General features: G+C 40.7%; 1 protein-coding gene across 1 annotated transcript in view; it reads left to right on the forward strand.

Moving 5' to 3' along the window:
* The window catches only part of LOC109005353, a 58,192-nt gene that overhangs the window by 30,040 nt on the left and 17,063 nt on the right, over nt 1-11,089 (forward strand). Inside the window, exons 10-13 of the mRNA XM_035692977.1 lie at nt 6,907-7,554; nt 8,154-8,553; nt 8,691-8,815; nt 9,108-9,278. Coding sequence (XP_035548870.1) covers nt 6,907-7,554; nt 8,154-8,553; nt 8,691-8,815; nt 9,108-9,278 — 1,344 coding nt within the window. The remainder of the gene's footprint in view (nt 1-6,906; nt 7,555-8,153; nt 8,554-8,690; nt 8,816-9,107; nt 9,279-11,089) is intronic.

Consider the following 11,089-nt stretch of genomic DNA (forward strand, 5'->3'; position numbering starts at 1 on the left):
GTGGGGGAGGTCATCGAAATTACATATTCAAACTTGAAGACAAGGCTGGAATGGGGTGAAGGAAGATGGTGGCGGTGCTGAATGATATGGGTAGAGTAGGTGTTCAGGGGAGAAACTCACCGCAAGTGATGGCGGTAGCTCTGTTGTTGAGGTCGTACAAGGAGGCTCTGGAAGTTCCTTGAGCTGCGCAGCACACTGTGATGGCAGACATGCAAAAGAGCTCATCTTCCTTTTCGGTAGCTGCTCAGAGTGGAGGAGGAGATGGCAGAGCGTCGGTTGGGCTGAAAGAGAAAAAAATATTGAAGGAGCTAAGTGAAATGTAGACTTCGTTGGGGGAGTTAACAAATAGTGTGGTTTCGTTAATACGGTGTGTTGAGGGTTATGCGATGGAGGGCGTGGGCTCGGGCTGCCAGTTGGGCTCACGGGACTTGAATGGTGGGCCTTATGGGAAGGGCCAAGCCTATGTGGGCAACGGGTTCTAGCCCAAGGCGAGAACACATAAGGGAGGCCCGTTTTGGAGGAAAAAATTGCAGGCTGTTGGTGGCCTGTCGATGCTTGTGCTTGAGCCACTGTCGACGGCGAAGCTTCAGTCGACCCCACCGATGGTCGCAGAGGCTCTGATGGAGGTCCCGTCGCTGGAGGTTGCAATATCTGAGTATGGAGGAGCGATTTCCAACATTTCTAATGTTCACAAAAGCTAGATAGCTGCACAGACCATCACGACAGAGGTCGTCGGCGCACAGAGAACTACGCCGAGGCTTGTGGAGACGGTTGCGAGTAGTGGTAAGGGTGCGAGCAATCCATTTGAGGAAGGGGAAGTTACGGGACAAATATACGAGGCTGCCCTGGATACTGTTGTCGAGTCAGTGCCTTCTAACTAGACAGAAAGTTTCGATTTGTATTGAGGAAGCTATGGGTGGGTCTAATGAGGTGTTTTTTGTGCCGGGAGTGGAGGAAGTGGACTTTATCATGGTGGGAGTGGATTCTATTGTGGGTAAGGAGATAAGCCCAGTAGGGGAGGGTACCAGTTTGTTGAGCCTTTTTGTGGATTCTGAGGGCAGTGAGGAGGAGGAGATGGGTAGCCCGTCACCATTACAGATGCTCCCACCTCATATTGCACCTCGAGCATCAGATTGGGTATTAAAAAAAGTAGAGGAGCTTCATGGTTGGGTGAGACTTTCCTGTGAAGGCTATGAAGACCAATTCATGGCTCTCCTAGTAGCCATGGAAGCTGGTCGATCTACGGTAATGAAGTCAGTTGTTAGAAAGGAGAGAGAGTTGAAACGATTGCAATGCTCCATTAACTATGATAATAAGAAAGTAACTTCGGGGAGAGATAGAGCAAAAGGGAGGGACGCTTCTTTTGTTAATGAAGCCTAAAATACTGTCTTGGAATGTGAGAGGGATCAATGACGTGAATTAATGCCTACGTATTAGATCCCTTTTCCGAAGTTGGAAAGTTGACATTGTTTGCCTACAAGAAACTAAACTGACAGTTATTTCTCTTCGTATCATTAGGAGTTTGTGGGGTTGTTTTCAAGTGGGATGACATTATTTACCGTCTAATAGAGCATCCGGGGGCATACTAGTAATGTGGGATAAAAAAGTGGTGGAAAATATGGAAGATTTCCTGGGGGATTATGTGGTGCCATGCTCGTTTAAGAATGTCATGGATGGATATCAATGGGCTTTTGCAGGTGTTTATGGGCCTAATTTTGACCCGTCACGAAGCTTTTTATGGGATGAGTTGGCCGGTATTAGCAGCATATGGGACTGACCTTGGTGTATTGGAGGTGATTTCAACGTCGCTCGTTTCCCTAGTGAGAGATCGGGTGTTTTGGGTTTCAACTCACCAATGGTAGATTTATCTAACTTCATTTCTGAACAGAATTTATAGGATATTCGTCTTGCACGTGGTTCCTTCACTTGGTCTAGCAATCAAGATCTTCCATATTGGTCAAGGATAGGCATATTTCTAATCTCACCGGAATGTGAGGCACACTATCCGGATCTCATTCAGACGAGACTACCCAGGTTGTGTTCAGTTCACTTTCCCATTCTTTTGAATTGCAGGGACATTAGAAGAGGCCCAAGGTACTTCAAATTTGAGAACATGTGGTTGAAGTCAGAGGATTTTTTGGACAGAATAAGACAATGATGGGCTTCTTACCATTTTTATGGTAATGCTAGCTATACGCTGGCTTGCAAATTTCAGTCTTTGAAAAAGGACTTGAAGGAGTGGAATACACAAAAGTTCGGTAATGTGGAAAGTCAGAAAATTGTTCTAATGGAGGAGCTTAAGGGCTTTGAGGGTGTGGAAGAGGAGAGGGTTCTTTCTGAAACTGAGCGGGCCCTTAAATCCCAAGTGATTGCGGACATTGAACGGATGTCTCTTTTGGAAGAAATATCGTGGCGACAGAAATCACGAGCATTATGGTTGAAGGAAGGGGATAGATGCACCAAGTTCTTTTACCAAGTGGCCAACTCACATAAGTGGAACAATGCTATAGATACTCTATTGATAGATGGGGCGCTCTTATCCAACCATACCGAGATCTTAGACCACATTGTCAATTATTATGATAAGTTTTTTTTTCGGAACAATTTGAGTGGAGGCCGAGACTTGACGGGCTGGTTTTTGATGTTCTTGACTCGCAAGTTGTGGAACGTCTCGAAAGGCCTTTTGAGGAGGTAGAGGTCAGGTCGGTGGTCAAGGGTATGGCGGGCGATAAAGCTCCAGGTCCCGATGACTTCTCCATGGCCTTTTTTAGACTTGTTGGGATGTGCTTAAAGATGATATCATGGAGGTTTTCCATGAATTTCATGGAAGTGGGCGGTTCGAGAAAAGTCTTAATACAACTTTCTTAGCACTAATTCCCAAAAAGACCGGTGTCGTAGAATTGAAAGATTTTCATCCCATTAGTTTGGTGGGTGGGCTATACAAAATTTTATCCAAAGTATTGGCGAATAGATTGAGCAAGGTGATGGAAAGTTTGATTTCAAAGTCTCAAAATGCATTTATTCAAGGTAGACAAATCCTTGACTTGGTGCTTATAGCCAACGAATGTTTGGAGAGTCGTATTAAATCGGGAGAGCCGGGACTCTTATGTAAGTTAGACATGGAGAAAGCTTACGATCAAGTCAATTGGAGTTTCTTAATTTATATGCTTGAGATATGCGGCTTTGGCACTAAATGGTGTTCTTGGATCCATCATTGTATCTCGACGGCCTGTTTCTCCGTATTGGTGAACGGTACGTCAAAAGGTTTTTTCAAAAGCTATCGAGGTTTGCGACAAGGAGACCCTCTTTCTCCTCTTCTCTTTGTTTTTGTGATTAAAGCTTTCAACAAGATGATTTCAGGGGCGTTAGAGGGAGGGTTCATATCAGAATTCTTAGTGGGAGAGGCAAGTTCAGGTTCGCTTAACATATCTTACCTATTGTTTGCTGATGATACACTAATATTTTGTGAGGCCAGACATGAGCAATTTGAGCATTGAGGGCTCTATTATTATGTTTTGAAGCCGTGTCAGGATTGAAGGTGAATTTGGCTAAATCAGAGGTAGTGCCAATGGGGTATGTGCCCAATGTGGAGAGTTTGGCGTCCATCTTGGAGTGCAAGATATCTTAGTTGCCCATGAAATATCTCGGCCTTCTGCGGGGTGCAGTGTTCAAATCGAAATCTATATGGGATGATGTGTTAGAAAAAATGAAGAGGAAATTAGCTGATTGGAAGCGGATGTACTTATCCAAAGGGGGGCGGGTAACTCTCATAAAAAGCACTCTCTTTAACTTACCAACATATTTCCTCTCATTATTTTGGCTCCCCGCCAAGGTGGCTCATCGCATGGAGAAACTTCAACGTGATTTCGTTTGGGGAGGGATCAAGGATGAGTTTAAATTTCACTTGGTGAATGCCAAAGAAGGAGGCTTTGGTATACGGAATTTGAAATCTTTTAACCAAGCCTTGCTTGGCAAATGGTTATGAAGATATCACCAAGAACGGGAGGCCTTGTGGCGAACCGTTATTGCTTTGAAGCACGGGGAATCATGGGGAGGGTGGTGTTCTAATGAGGTGAGTAGACCTCATGGAGTTGGGCTTTCGAAATATATTAGAAGAGGGTGGGACATTTATGCAGCACATACTTGCTTCAAAGTTGGCAACAGAGTGAAGGTAAAATTTTGGCTGACTTATGGTGCGGTGATCGGGCACTCAAGGATGTCTTTCCACAAGTTGATAGCTTAGCAAGAAAGAAAGAAGCATCAATAGCAGATTTAGTTATCTTTTCCAATGGCCCTTCCCAATGGAACCTCACTTTCTATAGAGATGCACAAGATTGGGAGATGGATGACTTTTTGGCCTTTTTTGACCTTGTGTACTCCATTCGTGTGTCGGGGGAAGGTGAAGATAAGATATATTGGCAACCCTCTAAGAAGGGGGTTTTTATGGCCCGCTCTTTCTATCATTCCTTGAACATGCACAACTCAGCCCCATTCCCATGGAAGAGCATTTGGAAGACAAAAGTACCTCTAAAGACAACTTTTTTTGTATGGACAGCCACTTTGGAAAAGATTCTTACTATAGATAACCTAAAGAAACGTGGCATTATAGCTATGAATTGGTGTTACATGTGTAAGAAGAGCGGTGAGTCCGCTGACCATCTATTACTACATTGTGAGATTGCCATAACCTTGTGGACCGATGTCTTAGCACGATTGGGATTAGCGTGGGTGATGCTGGAAAGGGTATGTGATTTTTTAGCCTCTTGGAGCGGTATTAGGGGCAACTCTCAAATTGCATTCATATGGAAGATGTTATCTATTTGTCTATGGTTGTGCTTTTGGAGGGAGCGGAACGCAAGATGCTTTGAAGATCAAGAGAGATCAATGGAAGAGCTTAGAATTTTGTTTTTCAATACTTTACTTCATTGGTCGATTGTAATTGATTTTCATGGCAGGTCTTTTCATGATTTCCTTATATCTCTAAACTAGACATAAACTTGCTCATGTATATAACCCGTATACTTGGGGCATTTTTGTCTCTCTTTTGATCAATAAAAATTTGTTTACTAATTAAAAAAAAAAAAATCCATTGTAATTACGGTGCTCATTACTATAAAAAAAATTATGGTGCTCATACTTTGTTGCAATGACAATGGGTCTACGATTTGATTGTCTACAACCCACAAATTTCCAGTTTTGAAATTACCGATAGATCTTTGCCTGGCCTCATTGAAATAAGGCTACTCCCTAGTGTGATAAACCATGTAGACCTTAGCTAGGGACTTGGAATTACTGATAATGTACGCAAATGGTCACCCCTTCTTCCATCCACACTTTCTTCCACCTGGATTTCTCCTGTACTTGCTTCCTACCTCTTCTGTATTTTATGATACTAAGATCAGTTTAAGATGTTGCATACCTTTTGTGATGCTGCTGTATTGCTTTCTGGATGGCTGACCTTTTCTCACAATGTTGAGGTATTATCAGGATTTAAAATGAATGGTGACTCTCTATATTTGAGTTCAATTCTTGTTTCTACCCTTAGTTTGGATCTACATATCTAGTTTATGAGTTGAGTCCGAGCTCTTGTCAGCTAATTTGAGGGAATTTGGTTGAACTTTTATGCCATTAATAAGTGCAAGCAGCTTTGATTGTCATTTTAATTCAACATAATATTGGTTGAGAGAGAAAAAGAAGACAGTTGTTGTGTTACAAGAAAATGCAAAATATAAAGCCAAGAAGGAACTTTCTAGAGGATTTCTTTTCTTTTTAAGTAATCAAGAATTTATTGATGAACTCACAAGGGATAGCCCAAGCACACAAAATGTATATGAGAAACACCTAGTTAGAAATAGAAAAAGATGCAAGAAAATCATGAAACTTTACTATTGAAGTCTATAGCGACTGTCTAAAGAAACAAATTATTGAAGAAATAAGTTTTAAGTACTTCTATCGTCCACTATTGGTCTTCAAAACTCCTATTCATTCTTTCATTCCAAATACACCACATCAAGAGGGATCATCTTCCACACCAATGCAAACTAAGTGTTGCCATATAACCCTCTCCAACCTGCAAAGATATCTACTAACCTATTGGGCATAACCCAAGCGAACTCAACTCTACCAAATTAAGCATTCCATAAGTCTCTAGCAAAGTCACAATGGAGAGAAAGATGGTTTACTGATTTCCCAGTCTGTCTGCACATGAAGCACTAATCAATTACGATGATATATGCTGTTTTCTTAGGTTATCTATTGTCAGGATCTTAACTGAGGAGGTTGTAAAAGTGAAGAAAGCTACTCTTAGAGGTGCTTTAATACGCCAGATACTCTTCCAAGGGAAAGAGTTTTTGTCTTTTTTTTTTTAGAACCTAATAGAAAGAATCAATAGAGAAATTCATTTTCTTGGAAGGGGTCCAAAGGGTTTTATCAATACCTCCATGACATAATCCAGTAGAGTATAAGAGATTGAAGAATTTTATGGAGGCATCAACCTCCCGGTAGATCACTCTTAGTTTTCGTTTTTGTTTTCTATATGTTTTAGAGATTTCTTTGCAATGGTAATATTCTTCACTTTAAAGTCTTTTCTTCTTTCCATCAAAGTAGGAAAAATGTTACGGCTTTGTGTAAACAGTTGCTCATCACTAACCATTCTTATACTTAAAAAGAGTGAAACATACTCTTAGACTCCCAATGAGTTTTGTTTGAACTCAACATTCAACAGTTTTGGCTATATGCAAGAAGGGTTTCCTAACTCATCTATTGAGTTTCTTCTAAAGCTGAAAAGCCTTGCATCTCTGAGTTTTCTTTTTAAGTTACCTGAATATGTTATTATACAAGAACTGTCTTTCTGCACGGATACTTTATAAGAACTATGCAGTTATATGTATATCTCTTTCTGCGCAGATACTGTTGGATCAATCTTTTCTTATGGGTGTTCATTTATTGTGGGAATCTCAAGTTGAGTACCATATATGCCATAATGACTGGGAAGAAGTTTCTAAACTCCTGGACCTGGTTCCTGAATCTATTTTATCGCATGGAAGCCTCCAAGTCAGTTTAGATAGTGTACAGCCTGCTTCAAATGTTGTGTACAATAGGGAATCTTCTCATTATGGCAAATACTTATGCTCTCTTGAAGAACTAGATGCTGTGTGCATGGACATTCCAAACGTCAAAATTTTCAGGTTTCCAGGTAATCTTATGTGCTCAGTCTGGTTAAGGTTGCTTATGGAGGAGAAACTTGCAAAGAAGTTCATTTTTCTTAAGGAATATTGGGAAGGCACAGCAGAGATAGTACCTCTTCTGGCCCGTTCAGGCTTCATCTCTAATGGATATAGAACTCCTTTTGTGGATGATAACATTAAGAATTCATCAGATCTCAACTTGTCAGATGGTGATGGAACCTCTCATGTTGACACTGTGCAAGCTATGCATAAATTAGTAGTACATTACTGTGCTCAATACAACTTGCCAAACCTTCTGGACCTTTATCTTGACCACCACAAACTGGTTTTAGATAACGATTCACTTGGTTCATTGCTGGAAGCTGCAGTAAGTTTCTATAAATCCAGTGAGTGTTACTGTTCTTTATGTTGGATCTTCTTTAACAGTTTCTTGATCATACTTACAATAACAAAATATATCCCTGATCTCAATTTTTTTAATCATTGTAATATGTATGCTGTTTATACTTGTTTGTTCCTGATGGTTCAGTTGATTGTCTGTATATTGCTGGTTGCATTTTGAATCAACTTTACCTTTATAGTATGAAAACTGTGTGCAAGTGATTGTAGCTTCATTTTAATGAAAAATGCACTCTCTTCCCCTCCCCACCTTTCTCTCTTTCAATTTTTGTGATTTTGTCACACATATATTGGCTGGATACATTAAGTGGTAAATTTTACTTACTGGTTGCAAAGGTCATCCAATAATTCCCAACAGTTGCTTCGTTTGAGATTTTTCCTCTCTTGTTTATGAGACAGCTTGATTTATTCTGATTTTTTGATTCTCATATATGATCTATTGGTCATCATAATTAGACCTACTTGATACCATGACATGCATTTCAAAGTCCTATGTTGTGTCTTGTTAATTGCGTTGGCATGATAGTCTATGTGCTTACCTGTGTTCAATACTATTTATCTGTACAGGGAGATTGGCAATGGGCAAGATGGTTGCTCTTATCTAGAGTGAAGGGGCATGAATATGATGCCTCACTTTCTAATGCTCGTTCGATAATGTCACATAATTTAGTTCCTGGCAATAAACTCAGTGTCCTGGAGCTAGATGAAATAATACATACTGTTGATGACATCGCGGAAGGAGGGGGGGAAATGGCAGCTCTAGCAACGCTAATGTATGCTCCCGCACCAATTCAAAGTTGTGTGAGTTCTGGTAGTGTAAACCGGTATGGTAGCTCCTCTGCCCAGTGCACCCTGGAGAATCTAAGACCTACCCTTCAGCAGTTTCCTACATTGTGCCGCACACTTGTAGCTGCATGTTTTGGACAAGATACAACTTACAATGTTGTGGGCCCTAAAGCAAAGAATGGTTATCCCTTTTCTTTTACTTTCTTTTGATTCCCTCTTTCAGGGACATGTAGCAAATCAGTGCTAGGGAATTTCTAGTTTCTTATTCATTGTATACAATCCCTGCACTCTCTTACAATTTTCAATTTTGCCATTCAGCTTTGTCTGACTATTTAAAATGGCGTGATAACATCTTCTCTGCTGGACTTGATACTTCACTTCTGCAAATGCTGCCATGCTGGTTTCCTAAGGCTGTGCGAAGATTGATTCAGATTCACGTCCAGGTCTCTTTTATCTGCTTCATTTGCAACTGAACTTCTGATGTGTTTGTTCTCTCTCTCTAGTCAATTAGAATATAAAATACTAGGTGTCTTTCTGAACTATGATTTTATATCTATATATAATTAATATGCATTTTATTAAGAGCACAGGGGGGTAATCTAAGTACACAAATATACAACTTTCTAAACTATGCTTTGAAACTGAATTTCTATATATTGCTTGGCATTTTCTTGTGATATTGCCGCATTTCATATGAATAGATTATCTTGTCAAGCAATTTGCATGGTATTTCAGGGTCCTCTTGGATGGCAGTCACTTTCAGGTCTGCCTATTGGAGAATCTCTACTAGATAGAGACATTGAGTTTTTCATAAATGCTGATGAACAAGCTGAGATCAGTGCAGTCTCCTGGGAAGCAACTATCCAAAAGCACATTGAAGAGGAGCTCTATAGTTCTTCACTGGTGGTATGTTCTTCTTTGTTTCATGTTTCCACTATTTTACGTTAAGGACAACTGCTTGAACTATGTACTGAAAGGAAAGAATAGAATATAAAAAATTAGTTGAGTTTTTACCTTATCTTGTAAGGTTCAGTGGAGTAAGTGAAGAATTCATTTGAAGGCTTAATCAGACTTTGGATCCTTAAACTGAACAAGCAAAATTACTTATAATCCCCATGCTAAAATATCAACAACGAGAACCTTCTATCAATTTGCTATTTTCTTTTGAAACTAACTTATGTGTTTGGGGTATGAGAGCTAAAAATGAAATCTTAAAAAAGAATTTTTTTAATAAGTATTATAAAAAAGATTAAAAATGAAATCAAGTTGTGTATTTCAATCAATGTAGAAAATTGGTGTTGATAACGTAAATGGAGGGTTAGTTGTGTTGGGATGGAGTTTGGTTGCGATGTTTGTTGGTTTGCAATGGCTGTTGTTGGAGTAAGTTGTGGCCTAGGGGTTCTCTAGAGTTGGTGTGGATGATGGCTTTGCTATTTCAGGGTAGGGAGAAGTTGGGGAACAGTGATTGCCACCATCCTGTTAGGGACCCCGGTCTTGTCCCTAACACTAAGGACTACGAGCTTGCCTTGGTGAGGATGATGACCGAGTGATTTTACCAACTTGCTTGGCCTTCAACAAAGGGATGGTGTTTGAGTGATGGAATGATGGAGATGATGATGAACTTGTTTAGGCTAAGTGTTTGGGGAAGGCAAAAACAATGTGGACGGTTAGGGTTTGTCTTGGTGAGTGGCGCCAAGTTGATGGAGGCTAGGGTTGAATGGATGAGGTGAGGCTAGGGTTTTGGGTAGGAGGCAACTAGGGTTGCCAAATTAGGATAAGGTGAATTAGGGTTGCTGGGGGTTATGATGGGAAGTTAGGGTTTTTTGGGGGTGCAAGGCAACTAGGGTTGCCGTGGATTATGGGGATAGATTAGGGTTGGCGAGATTGGGGGGTTGGCTAGGGTTTGATAATTTGGAAATGGATATGGGAAGATTCTAGGATAAAAGGAATCTCTTTAGGCAAGTGGAGGATTCAGTTTTGGCTAGGATGACAAGTCAATGGTTGACTAGAGAGATTTTAGGAAGGAGGGATTTAAGGAATTGAAGAGGATTGGAAGAGTGGAGTGATTCAAGGGATGGAGGGATTCCAGGGAAGTTCCTAGAATTAGGGGATGTGATTGGATTGAGTCAACTTTCCTTGAATTAAGGAAGTTGCCAAAAAGGTCTCTTGATGGATGGCTAGGGTTTGAGTGGGTGGAGGCTATGTGTATTTCGGCTAGGGTTTAGTTGGATGAGGAAGGCTAGTAAGTGATAAGTATGGGAAGATGAGAGGCAATAGGGATTCGGCTAGGTCAATGGGTAAGATGGATGGAGTCAAGACTCCTAAAAGGAAATAATTACCTTTTAGAGACTTGAGGTTGGTGCCTAGGGTTTTATGGATATGGAAAGATTTATGGGCAAGCCAAGTATGGTAAGTATGAGTCACGGCTAGGGCAATGTATTTGAGGGATGAAGGGCAATTATGGGAAGTGAACTATTATGGAAAGTAGGGCAACACTAGGGTTGGTCGAGTGGTGTATGTGGGATGATCAAAATGGATGGATGGATAAGGTTGTGGTTGAGTAAGGTAAGTGAGAAATATGGCTAGGGTTTTATGGAGGTGGCGGCAAGGTAATTTATGGAAGGTGGATTAGGGCAAACACTATAGTGGGCGGGACTTTGTGTTTGGGTGGATCAAATGAGGCAATGAACGATGGATGAACACTATGAATTCTCAAG

This window comes from Juglans regia, chromosome 1, assembly GCF_001411555.2.
Source record: "Juglans regia cultivar Chandler chromosome 1, Walnut 2.0, whole genome shotgun sequence".
Taxonomy (NCBI): Eukaryota; Viridiplantae; Streptophyta; class Magnoliopsida; order Fagales; family Juglandaceae; genus Juglans; species Juglans regia.